The sequence below is a fragment of the Vicugna pacos genome, chromosome 33 (assembly GCF_048564905.1).
Source record: "Vicugna pacos chromosome 33, VicPac4, whole genome shotgun sequence".
Classification (NCBI taxonomy): Eukaryota; Metazoa; Chordata; class Mammalia; order Artiodactyla; family Camelidae; genus Vicugna; species Vicugna pacos.
The window spans coordinates 21,751,907-21,765,713 of NC_133019.1; the positions used below are offsets into that span (position 1 = coordinate 21,751,907).

The window sequence follows — 13,807 nt, forward strand, 5'->3', positions numbered from 1 at the left end:
GGTACCAAAGCTGTATCCACTGCAGTGCAGCTTTGCAGACTGTCTGGGCCATAAGCGCGGGTGGCTTTAGCTGAAGTGCACAGCAAAATGGGAAACTGGGCACACAGTTGACCATCCAAATCTGAGAATAATTCTGCTGAACTGTAACTTAGAGTGGCTGATGTGTGGCAGGAGCAGGTGGGACTTTTGGGACGGGACAGGGTTGACTGCTCCTGCCTTTGTGTTACATACTTGGGTCACAGCACCTGACACTTCACCATTTCTGCTTCCACGCCAGACCTAGCCTGTGACCTCTGTGGGGCACCAGCTGTCTTATCCTCGTGTTCCCAGTGCTGATAACAGCATCAGTGTGTGTTTGTTGAACAGAAAATTGTGTGGGTCAGACATCTGAGACTCCTTGACACCTCTTTCCCCTTCACTCCCACCTTCAGTCCATCATGAGATCTTTTCTGCCACCACCACTGTTTGGAGCATTTTCCTGAGTTTACTGCAGTGACCTCCTGACTGGTCCCCTCCCACTACTCTGGCCCCTCTGAATTCCTGCTCTATGCTGCAGCCAGAATGAGCTTTTAACTACACAGCCCCTTCAAAGGCTTTCTGCTGTCCTGTAGCAATAATAGTTCATCATCATCGTCGTAATTGTACTGACAGCACCTTTGACCAAGGCCTATAAATAGTGTGGTCATACAATTTAACATCTGCATGAGAACACTTTCAAATGTGCAGTGGGCACCGCTGAAACTCACACGGGGATGATGTGGAGATGAGATGAGTGTTTGCCTTGCCTGCGAGGCCCTGTGCCGTCTGGGCCCTGCTCACCCTGCTTCCATCCGCTCTCTCTAAACCTGCAAAACTCCTTGCTTCTCGGTCTTCTGTATTTCCCAAGCTTACACATCATGTTTGCTAACACCACAGGGCCTCTGCACGTGTTAGTGTCTGAGTATTTGTTACCTACTGAACTTTTAGCTCTTAGCTCCTGAGTGGCATCTCATTGACTAGGTCAAACCTCCTTATTATAGGCTCTTACTACACTCACAGATGCAATTTAACCATTTTTATTTGGATAAATACCAGTAAGAGACTGGTAATATTGTATTACCAGTATATCAGTTATGGAAGACAGTGATCAACACAATGGCAAATAAACTCTACATATTTAAATTCTATATATTCAGTACAGAAGAAACCAGCTATATGTCCAACAGTTTAACCTAAAAATATAGTCTCGATTTTACCACTAATACGCTATTTGATGCTTTATTTGCTGAAAAAAAAACCCAGTAATTTAATTTAAAAGTCCAGGTTAGTAATTCCACAAATTTATCAAAAATTGGAAGCTTGGATTCTTGAGGGAAAAACGTTTCTCTATTGAGAAACCTGTGGCATTTAGACCATAATATGTAGAAGGACTGGATTCTGGAACAGAGTATCTGGGGTTAAATCATCATTTCACCACTGCTGTCTGTGTGGCCTTGAGCAGGTTAGTTTCCCTGGGCCCCTCTTTGCCTGTTTGTGAGCTGGGTATGAAGATGGCATCTATTTTTAGGGCTTTTGTGAGAGTTCAGTAAGGTAACACCGGTAAAGCACTTGGACCGGTTTCCAGCACAGCGGACCCTCGGTGAATACTAGCTATGGCTGTTGTGTAATTGTTTCTGTATTTATTCATCCAACAAATAGACGTTCAGCTTCTCCCTTGTACCTGGCATTGGTGTAGGAATTCAGGAGCCATCAGGACGGGGCGTGGGGGCGTGCTGGGGGGAAGAGCCCTGTGGGCTGAAGGCTGGGAATGAGCGAGCTTTCTGGGAGCTGGGGCGGAGCGCCCTGGTGGGAAAGGGCCCCGAGCCAGGGAAGGGCTTAGCCTGGCTCAGAGTTGAAAGCAGAGCGAGCTGGAGTGTTTCTACCCGAGTAGAGAGGGTAGGAGGCCTGACAGGAAGCAGATTATGCAGGTGTGCCCTGGGCGTTTTATTAGAAAAATTAGAAGTCACCTAATTCTGTTTATTTTACTGATGAAGAAACAGAAACCCACGTGTCCTGATCGGGGTCATGTTGAGAATTTGTGAGGGAACTAGACCTGGAAGTAAGTCTCTTGTGTTCATACATTTTTTTAAAAAATTAAGGACACATCATGCAAAAATCGCACAAGGCAGACGTGGGATGACTTTCTGTGAATTTTCATGCTGTGAAGGTGCCCGTGGAACCGGATCGAGACAGAGATCTTGACCTGTTCTCCGTGAGCCACCCCCAAACTGATCCCCCACCACGCCTCCCCCCGGAGGTGACGCCCACCCGGGCTGGCTGCTGACACCACACGCTGGTGGTGCCTGGTTTTGCACCTGTGTGAACTTGTGGCTGGGAGCCCATGCTGTGAGCAGCCCCCCCCCCCCCCCCGTCTGGTTGCCTTCACTGCACGTGTCTGTGAGGTCCTCCTAGTGGGTGGTGGTGTGTGGGCAGCAGCTGCTTCTCTCCGTGCCTGCATGGTTTCCTCGCTGCGAATCCGTGGCTTCCCTGGGCGATAATCCCTGAAAGTCACTGAGAGAGACAGTGTGCGTAGAGTGGGAGCTGGACTGCGGTTCAGGGCACTTAGCATGTCTGCTCGTCTTGCGAGTCCCAGTTGCCGCCTCTCGCTAAGTGAAGCTTACACGAGGAAATGTCTCTGTCAGAGCCGAGGTACATACGCCCGACCGTTACTCTGAGAATACAGTGCCTGGTTGAAACCAAGGCTGGCACCAGCAGGGACTGCCCTGTACGCAGCAAACACGTGTTACTCACGAGTGGAAACGGCTTGGGTGGGTTGCCAGGCGCTTTCAGACGGTCCGCCAAGGAGCGCTCAGCCTTTTCAATGCTGTCTAAGGGACTGTACATTTCTAGGGGGTCAAGGATAATTTGCTACTTAATTGGGCCAAATGGCCGTCATTTCTACTTTTTAAAATTAGGTCTGTTTAAATAAGTGATTGATTGGGTGAATGCCATTCTCATGTGTATTTCATTCAATTTTTTTCTTTCTCTTTTTTCTTCAGTATTTCAGATGACGTTGTGCCATATTTTAAAACAGAGCCAGGCCTACCGCAGATTCACCTGGAAGGGAACCGCCTGGTTCTCACCTGCCTGGCTGAAGGGAGCTGGCCGCTGGAGTTCAAGTGGACACACAATGACAGTGAGCTCACCACCTACAGCAGCGAATATAAGTAATTGCTCGCTTAAGAATAAGATTCCGTTTCAGGCTGATGTGTTTAGAATACTTGCCTTACTGGCCATGATAGCCCAAGGGGGGAAATAGTGGGTTGAATCTGGAATGCATTAAGGATAAAGGAATGGGTCTGAACAGGTAATCAGCGTGTGCCTCGCTGTTCTGGTGCAGACTGTACGTACACTTAGGGTCTGTCCTTATATTTGCGGAAGTAGGCCCGCTAGTGAAGTCACCGGACCCAAAGCCGCTGCGGTCACGGAGCAGCGCGAACGGCGGCTGCTGCGCGGCACGTCTGCGCTCCGCGGCAGCAGCCCCGCCCGCCGGCGCTGTTCTGTCTGCAGAGCGTGGACGTTAAACGGCGCTCTTCAGGCCAGCGGCTCCTGGAGCTCTGATTAGTCCACAGAACGCTTTCCTGCCCAACTGTCAGGCTCGGGCTGGGAAAAGAGGGAACTTGGGAGGATGGGCACGAAGCTAGCATCGCTTTCAGCAGCAGCAGTGACCACTGACCCAGCACCTGACGTGAGCGAGGCACTGGGGACAGGACTGCATGCGGCGGGGGGCCCAGTGCAGGGGACTGAGGCGGGGGAAGCGGAAGATCGGGTTCCGGAGGGGGTGCAGCTTCGCCCAGGGAGCGTCAGGGCTGGCTTGCGAGCCTCTGCGTCTCCTTGCGGCGCTGGCGGCCTTTCCGCTTTGGTACCTGTTTGCCTCCTGTCTCTGCGAGGACTGTGCCCGAGGCTCAGCTCTGAGTGGGATGGAGACTTAGTGACTGCCTAACAGTCCAAGAGGCACAAACCAGCAACACCAAGCGCTCATTTAAATGAAATAAGAAAGAATTGGCCGTCTAGGGGTATTTTTAGGAGTAATGAGCCTCTCAACTTGGGGCATAGCTCACCATGCACTCTCTTCACTCAGAAGTTAGAACATGGGTGTGCACGGACCACATTCAGCCTGCTCAGAATGTGTATGTGTGTGTGGAGGGTGGTATTTTAAGGATCAGCTTAAAAACATACGTGGATGTATGCACAGTGTACGTTAACTGATTGCCAGCATTTAACACTTGTAAGGTTTCATATAAAAATCTGCTTTCTGGCTCCTTTGAGCAGTCAGAAGGCCTGGCCACCTGGGCCTGCAGCCCCACCCAGAAGTAGGCACCGGGCAGTGCTGCCCTTGGGTGAAGGCCCGGACACCCCAGTTCTCAGCTCTCCCTGCCGCCCCTCATAATGCCCTGCTGGATCTGCCCAGTTCCAGGCTGCACCTGCCCTTTGCAGACAGAGGAGCCGTGACCTCCCCTCTCATCCTGAGGCCCGCGCTGTCAGAGTGCCTACTGCTGTGGGAGCAGTTTATGCCAACGGTGACCAGCACGTTGAAATCAAACAGACCTTGGTTGGAGTCTCAGCTCACCACCAGTTAGCGTTAGCGCTGTGACCTGGGGAAAACCACTTTTAGCCCTACATGCAGTATCTGCAGAGTGGAGTGATCACACTTCATTCGTGGTGGTGTGAGCATGGAAAGGCTCTAATCTATGTAAAACAGAGTATTTTCTGGCCCACAAGCAATCTGTTAATAAATTCTAGGCAAGGTCATATTTTATTGTAATGTGACATGGGGCTCGGTTTGTCAGAATGGGTATAAAGAAAGCAAAAAGTGAACTTACAGATGAGAACCGTGATGAGCAGTGGGCTTTGATGGCAGACGACTTGAGTTCAGTATTTCTATTCAATTTATCATCTCCTTGACTTTGGGCAAGTTATCTGACCAGTTTGATCTTACTTTTGCCATCTGTAAAATGGGTGTACTAAAACCCACCTTAGGGGGTTCTCATGAAAATTAAATGATGTAATGTTTTATATGCCCCTGGAAGAAAGGTTTCAAAAGAATCCATATTGTTCTTCCTCATAAAAAGGAGTAGTGATGTGGGTGGTCTCTAACGGGGGTCTTAACCCTGGAGTACGTGGCCATGGATGGTGGCAAAGGGATTGTTTTCTCGATCTCCACTTTCCACGGGCATGTTTCTGAGATGGAGCTCCCTGACAACAGGCCTTGGTGTTGACACCTGCCGGTTCTCTTTTCACACCCGCTTTGTGTTGTTTCTTCCACTTCACAAAAGAAGGGCATGCCCTTCGCAGTTCAAGCCTTCCGTGGAACAGCGTGTGCAGGGTGCCAGGGCTTGGAGAGACCTGTCGTCCCGGAGAAGGGCTTCCTGCCTTCACTCCACCCACACTTCTTTTAAGGGCAGAGCCACACCAGACAGGGGTCTTTTGAGCAGTCCTGGGATTTTCTTAACTCAGATTGTTGTGTAGGTGGGCGGCAAGAGCCGCGCCGCTTTTTGTGAACCCCCTCATCTCTTCTTCTCCAGTATCATCAGAGTATATATTGTGCCTCAAGAAACGTTTTTGGGAACAAAGCCAAGAGGCGCTGACAAGAAATACCACAGGCGAGCACCTTGTTTTCTCCAGGTTGCAAGGGTGACGCCCCATGGCTTTCACCCACTTACACAGAGTAGAGTTAGAGTTTTCAAGATTTGTTAGAAAAGAGAAGCCAGTAGAGAGATGCTCTTCTCTGAAGCACCCTGGGCTCCGGCTCACCTGCCCAGGTGAGAAGGGCTTGGCGCGACTTCAGTGCAGATCCCAAGGTGGGGGGGGGGGTGGAAAGTTCTGTTATTTTCATCAGACCAGTGGTCTGTCTTGATGTAGGTGGAACATGCGCTACAGCAAAGTTTCTGCTTTGTGTTTTCTCATTCGTTCAGAAGACACTTTCATTAACGTTTGCAAAAAGATATTATTTGATATTCTAAATCCCCGGCCATTTTTATTACTTCAGTGTGTTTTGCTTGCTGGCTCGCGCCAGCCTCTTCTCTCCTTGTTTATTCATTTCTTCCGTGTACACATTAGATTTAAATGAACTGTATGCAGATATGTGATCAATACCTCCTCTTCTTTTTGTTGTTAATTCCTGTCCAGTTCTGTTCATTCTAATAGTAGATAACTTTCCATTCAGTAAAATGTAAAATAATTGGGGAAAAAAGCCACTTTCACTCCAGAGACATATTTCCTTTCTAAGTTTTTAATGTTTAATAATTAGTTTCCAAAACTTATAATACATCTATGTTGTTTTGATTAACTGTGTACTAATAATAATTACAATTGACATGTAATTCCAGAAGAAGAATTTTTAAGCTGTTAGAATCTTTTGGTCAAAGGAAATTCTTTTTAAATTGTTATTTTTTTTTCCCAGAGAGGTATGTTGGGTGATAACTATCTTCCAGACATAAAAATATATTACATTAGAATCAAATTCTGTGGGGCAAATTGATTGAATATGCAGCTTCAAAGAGTGAAAAGGAACAATATGAAAGTTCCATCTGTCAGAGAGTTTACTTTTAAAAATATATAATGTGAATATCAAAATAACTATATTATTTTGATTCCATTGGATACATTTAAAACAGTGGTGTGACTGCCTCATTTTAAAATGCCAAAACATACACTATACCATTATTATATATGCGACTACTCAAGCTTATGATAGAACAATTTTGGTGTCAACTTAAAAATAAGCAAGGAGATGGGGCTCTTTTTGTGTGGCTCTTTGCGCTGGTAGATTTCCCTGTTAACGTGACGCACCCTGGGTAATTCTCAGGAAGACAGAGCGTAGTTGGTTGCATTGAAGTGGGCTCGAGGAGGTGGTTTATTATAGACGGACCATGAAAATAAGGTAGACGCTCCACTACCATTTCACTAGAAACTCGTTAAGGAGAAATGGGTTATTCTGAAGCACAAATGGCCTGGGTTAGATGTGATAAATTATATTCCGTTCGCTGAAGGCTTCAGACAGTGAGATGGGTTATCAAGGGTCCATTGTATTTTGTCATCGTTTTTTTCAAGATATAAAACCTGTCTGAAAATCTCATGCTGTTTTTTCAAATTACTCTTTCATCTGCGTCCTTGCAATAAGCACCTTCAGCTGTCATATGTCAGCCTTCATGGGACTGCCGTCGGTCTCAGGCTGAAAACATGGACGCTTCATGAAAATGGTAGCTGTTTCCTCCCTGCAGCTGAGTGCCTGCTTCTCCCCTGCCCCACCCCCACCAGCCTTTGGTGTCAGTTATGAAAGTGCGAGCCCTAGAAAAAAGCAAATAGTATAAATTCAGCTTTTCCTTCTTTGACTAAAAAATAGCATTTCCTTTGCTGCCTGTGTTACAAACTGCACAGTGATTTTTGGTGAGTCTCGTCAAACGTTATGATGTCCACATTGGTGCTTATAGCCATGTTGAGGCCCGGGTGGCCATGCTGGGAAGGTGACAGTGGTTCAGTAATATAAACAAAGCTGTGTAGGCGTCATGGGCAGATGTGTATCCTTTTTTTTTTTTTTAAGAGAAACTACTTGCTCTCAATTATTTTCTACTTTGGGATTAAAAATGTTTTATAATTATATTCGAAGTATGTATATCTAAGCCAGGAATTTCTAGGACTTCATTGTTACAACAGAAGGAACAATCGGACACTCTAAACTGTTGAAAATCTTATGATCTCCTTATGTGGTCTGTCTCTGTGGCTCAGTTTCTACTGCAGTATAAATAGTAGAAATTTGATGGGTGTTTATTCTTTTTATTTTAGTTAAAAAAAGGAATAGTTAAGGGAAAAGTTACTTTTTCTTATGTCCTATAAAAAGACCAACATTCTACAGTATCAAAGTTTATTAAATGCCTGGGAATATAACCTTTATAAGAAACAAGCAGACCATGCATGAAGGAAAGTAGAAAACATCACTGAGAGGAATAAAGGAGAATTTAGACAGGAAATCTAAGCAACCATGAAACCAGGCAAAGTGTGTGCAACAAGGTTTGTACGAGGCAGGACATCAGGCAGCAAAGGTGTGCTGGCTGAGAGATGGAGGCCAAGGAGGTGAGTCCTGTGACTGCCCGCTCACTGCCCTCAGAGCATTTCCAGGCTGCGGCACAGAGAGGGAGGGCACAGGTGGGACCTGGGGGAGCCCCGGAGCTGGAGAGGGCCGAGGGTTCAGGGAGACCGAGGGCAGGGTATTGGCGAGGAGAGAGCTGCAGAGAGAGAGCGTGGGGCTCTGCAGAGGCTCTCTTGGGAGTGCTTAGCAAGTTATGCATCAGTTCATTCACGTGAGGCTACCCAAGGCCAGAAAGATCTGCCCGAGAGGTGGCGGCACTAGACCCCCACACTCACCTGGGCTCAGCAGCCAAACTGAAAAACCTCGTAACCCATGAAGTTGTTGGGTACGGTGTACAGGCGTGTCTGGAGTCTGTAGTGGGGGCTTATTAACCCTGGACCAAATAGGACTCTGGTCCTGCCTCAGACATCTTAAAAGCAAGATTGGAGAAGATCAGAAACTATTTCCAAGTATCTTTGCAGCATCAGAGAACAAAGCTCAGGAACATTTATAGAAATATGGAAGTAATCCAGCACCAAACAGGGTAAAATTCACAATGTCTAGAATCTAATCAGAGATGAGCAGGCATATAAGGAGGCAGGAAAGCATGACCTATAATGGAGAGAAAAATCAACTAATAGAAACCAAACCAAAGCTGACACAGATGTTAGAATTAGCAGAGAAAGGCAATGAAACCTTGTAACTGTATCCCACGTGATCAAAGTTAGAGACGTGAAAGATACTGAAGGGCAGAAAGCAGACTTCTAAGGATGAAGCCTGTGATGTCTGAGATGAAAAGCACGTTGGATGGGACTCTAAGCAGGTTAGACATTGCAGAAGAGAACATTAGTAAACTTAAAGATACAGCAAATGAAAGGCAAATAGAAAAAAAAGAGGAAACACCATTAGTGGATAACAGCACAGCTTCAGATGGCCTAACAAGTGGGTAGGTGGAATCCCAAAGGAGGCAGGGCTGGAAAAATATTTGAAGAAATACTGAGCAGTTTTCTCACTGATGAAAAAAGGACAAACCCGCAACCTGAGAAGCTTGGCAGATCCCAGTGGTGCAGTTACTAGCCAGTGCAAGAAGAAAAGAAAGAAGGAATAAAAGGCATCTAGATGTAAGAGAAGATGTAACAATGTCTTCCATTGAAGGTGGCATGATTGTCTATGTAGAAAACGTGACATCTTTTAAAAAGCTGCTAAATTAGTGTATGTTTAGCAATGTGATAGGGTACAAGATGAACATACAAAAATCAGTTATATTTCTGTATACTAGGAAAGTAAGCTGCAACTTATATTTACTTATATACAATTTATGTAACTATATGTGTGTGTAATTGTTTAAATAGCTTCAAAACTCAGAGATAATTCTGACACGGAATTTGTAATATTTTTACACTAAAAACTATAAAACAAAAACAAGCAAAAAACTAAAAAAGATTGCCTAAGAAAATAAAAGCAGACCTAAATGAATGGTCAGATATCCTGTGTTTAGATGTCTGCACACTCAGTATCACTGCCGCGTGGATCCCTCGGCCGTATCCTTTAGGCTTGAGACCCCAAGACAAAGCAGTTGCTTACACTTTGTCACTACGCCATGGGTTCAACTCCTCTACGTGGTTTTTGTTTCGTCTCGTTTTTAATCTGCTGAGCCCCCTACTTGTCAAGAAGGAAAGTCTGTTTAGCTGAGAACCCTTTTCTTAAGTGAAATGGAGCTGGCTGGTTTCATCGTCAGCCGGCCCGTGTGACTCCCACCTTGGTCTCCAGCCTTCCTGGCCTTCCTTAGGATTCTGCTCGCTGCCTCGCTCTCCATCGGTCCTGTCCTCTGGGAGCTCTGAGCTCACGACACCACCAGCAACAGGTTACGTTTCGGCTCGAATGAACTGGTCTTGCCCGTTTTGGCTACAGTAAGCAGAGTTCTTTATAGGCCCGAGCTGCTTACGGCTCAGGGTAGCTTTCTCTTCCTAGTGGCCAAGATCTGAATGGTTGGGACAAGGAGCGTGAAACTTAGAACTGAATTTTGGCCTTTCTTCTGTATCACATAGTTATATTTAGGAGCCCTGGAATTAGGAATTTCTCCTTCCTGAGGCGTCAGGTTCTTTTGTCTCTGTTTATAAGGAAGGGGGAAATAAACTGTTGAAGATAAAAGGGGATGGACTGTTCTCACCTCATTCCAAGTCAAAGTTTCCAGCACTGACTTCCAGGGCTTGTGTGGGAGGACTCCGTGGGATTGCATTTGACTTTGATCTCTGGTATTAGGACGGTGTGTCCCAATGCTTATATCCCTTCTACACAGTTGCAAGCTTTTTGTATTTGTATCTGAATTTAATTGACTATCTTTTTGACTCCATGTGGTTATAGCAGATATGATTGTTTCTGGAGAATTTCAGAAGGGGAATTAGCATTGAGCTTTTAAAAGTTCTTATTGGAGATGATTTGAATTTAGAGACTTAATTTCCATGTGATTCATTTGTCTAGGGATGATTGTGGAATCTAAGTGAAAAACTTTAGGCAGAATGACCAAACAATTTTGCAATGTAATTGCCGACAAATGCTTCCATATGAGACAAGTGAAAGCTTTTTAATTTGTTTCTAATTCATTTATGCTAATATTGTAATTCTGAATAGTTTAGGCCCTCTTTCCATTGTGTTTTGGTGTGGATAATTTTAACTGCGTGGAAACTAACATTTCCCCTGATACTTTGACCCTTCACAGAGTGGTCCTAAACGTTTTTTTAATGTCTCTAGAGAACCTGGCAATATAAGGAATTAAGTAACAGAGATGGAATAAAGGATTTTTACCTCTAAAAAATCAACGTCTTTCCCAAGGATTTTCTGCAGCTCCGTTCTCACTGACTGGAGAGAGCATTTTCCTCTGATGACAGATCTAGCAGACTAGTTCCAGTCGTGACCTCACGTTTCCTGAATTGTGAATTTCTCCTATTCTGCCCCTGACTTGATAATAGAAGGTAGGAACGAATTAAGAATGAATGACCCCAAACATTGTTCGTGCTGGAGAAAATCGTTTAAACCACAATCCCTGAAGGGTCTTAGGAACACTTCAGTGGCAACTCTTGAGATTCTGGATCGACTTTTGTGACTAGGAGTGAAGATAAAATTTAAAAGTGGTTACTCATGGTATATGGATAGCAGCCTCCACTTGATCCCTGGGGGCCTTGTAGCCCCCAGGTTTATATCCCCAGACACCTGTGACAGGTGCCACAGGTGCTGAGTCCACTCCCAGCAGGAGCCTGCTTATTGTCTCTTTCAATCTAATATACATTTTTTAGGCAAATAAAATACAGATTAAAGAACTTTTGCAAATACGATGTTCCCATCGGCTAACTTCCGTGTTTATCACATTGTTTTCTTTAACTTCATGCTAACTACTTTAACTCTTTTGAAAGGATTCAAAACATAGCCCTCAGCCCACCCAGCGTCTAGAAGCTGTTAGTGAGCTGGACACACCTTCAGAATGTTGTGCCTGTCTCTTTCTTAGTACGTTTCAGTCTACATCTTTTCATGTCACTCTCTGCTTGAGAAAACTGCCGGCTGTGGACACATAAGCTTTTGATTGTTGGCCACATTTTAAATTTCATATAGGAAATTTGTAATAATAAAACTGAAGATACAATTATTTATAATCTGGTTTTCAATAAAAAAGAATTGAAGTAGTTCCCAGAAGGATATGAACAGCTTAATTTTGTATTTTTTAACTCTTTTTTCACTTTAAAGATATGAGTGGGCTTTGGGCCGAGATATGAAAGTGTATTATAGAAAACAGATATTTTTATACCCACAAACAAAATGAAACTTGTGGGGAATTGCCTTACCTGGAGTAACACAAAATGAAGACGCCCACTAAACAAAAAATGCTTATATCTCATTTTAGTAGGTGTGAAAATTCTTTCTCCTGACTTGAGCTATGTTCCTGGCCCTCCTCCCCTCGAGGGAGAGGCTCCCCTTCTGGACCGAGGATGTGGTTTCGTCATCCTGAGCCACGGCAGGTGTCTGCAGACCTGCGTGCTCAGCCACGTGTCTCAGTCTTGTTGAGAAGAACTACATGACAGTAACTGTTCTAAAACCAGGTGCTATTTTGTCAGACGCTTTCTAAAACTTCCGTGGCTCACATCTGGAATGCTCCTTAGAGGAGGTTAGTTAGTCTCAGTTTGGGGTACTATTTATCATCCAGTGATTCTTAGAGGTTAACCAGGAGGCCATGATTTTTTTTAAAACAAGATGATTCAGTGAGGCATGATTTAGGTTTTTCTGTGACCATGGTGAGTACCTAGTAACTTCAGAAGTTTTTTTTCAACCAAAATTGTTTTGACTATGTTCCGGGGAGTTCTAGGACAAACTAAACAAACCGTCTCTTCTGGAAACAAAAAAGGGAGTTGTTGCCTGGACACTGGGTTCCTCCTAAATCACTGGGCTGACTGGACGGTGGGCAGGAACAGGGGGAGCTGAGCCCACCAGAGCTAGATCAGCCCTGATCAGTCCAGGAGCCCCAGGAGGTTCTGCTGCTGGTACCACTGGACCCTGGGTGCCGCTGCCTGAGCCACTGCCGCGTTCCCCTGAGCCAGGGCTCCCTGGGCCCCACCATCCCTGCTGTTGGACAGACTCTCCTGTGCATTACCAGCCCCAGGTCCCCAAATCCAGTGTGTGTGTCCGTGGTCACGGAGTGCCTTGTACCTGTGCCCTGGGGATGCAGGGGTCCGCCTCCACCAACACTCGTAGTGGAGAGTTCTCGGCACATGGTGGAGACCCCAGGCAGGCTGACGATGTCAGGTGTCCTCTCCGTGCACAGCTGCTCAAGCAGGTGTCTGTGGGCTGAAGTGGGCAGAAAGCTGCTTCCCAGACACGTTCTGGGGTCGCTCCCATGGCCCCTTCCGAGTGGCAGGTCAGGAGAGGATTTCTTCTACGTAGCAGAAATGGACGTTTAAACTGTTGGTTTTGTTGTGATTTTGTGTTCTGTTTTCTTGAATTTGCTATTCCTGATGATGAACTAGCTCTGGAAAACGTCCTGTTGGTCTGTCTTGATACAGTGAATTCAAACATTCCCTGCTGTGCTTATTTGAAATAGGAGCAGGCATTTTCTATATTTTAGTGGCATATGGTGCTAAGATTTTTATCATACTCTCTTACAAAGAGCCAGGAAACTTTCTCTGCTTAAAAATATGTGTTTATAAACAATCGGCTTGTAGTGAATAATCCCATCTGTTGGGTGAATATAATTTGTGTAGGAATTCCTGCGATAGGTGGAGTACTTTGCAGCTTTCGTGTGTGTGTTCTCCTTGGTGAGACATTAGACTACGGAGACAGCGCCGGGCAGCATAGACCTGATCTTCAGCTTTGTTTGTTTCTCCCTGTTGAGAGCAGAGCCGTTTTGTTAGAAGTGCGCGGGATTACCGTCGAAATGCGTAAGAATTTAAAATCTGTTCAGGGCACTGCAAGAAAAGACAAACGGAACGAAGAGCAATCACATAACTATCGTTATGGTGCAGTGATGAAACTGTGCCTGTAGTTTGTCAGATATGTGTTCCAGTAACTTGTGTTATTTCTTTTCCAAAAACTTTTGTTGACTTTGTTTTAACCTAGTCTCAAAACTCCTCCTCATTATCATCACAGTATATAATAATCAAAGCTGCTCATCCTTCTAGTCTTGATTGGTAATTTAAATAAATGGCATTGACTCTGTGTTTTCAGTTTAGTATTGTT

General features: G+C 45.2%; 1 protein-coding gene across 1 annotated transcript in view; it reads left to right on the forward strand.

Annotated features, from left to right (window-relative positions):
- Positions 1-13,807, forward strand: part of LOC140691186 (protein sidekick-1-like) — a 390,631-nt gene that overhangs the window by 61,539 nt on the left and 315,285 nt on the right. Inside the window, exon 3 of the mRNA XM_072954110.1 lies at positions 3,018-3,185. Within this exon, the coding sequence (XP_072810211.1) occupies positions 3,018-3,185 (168 nt within the window). The remainder of the gene's footprint in view (positions 1-3,017; positions 3,186-13,807) is intronic.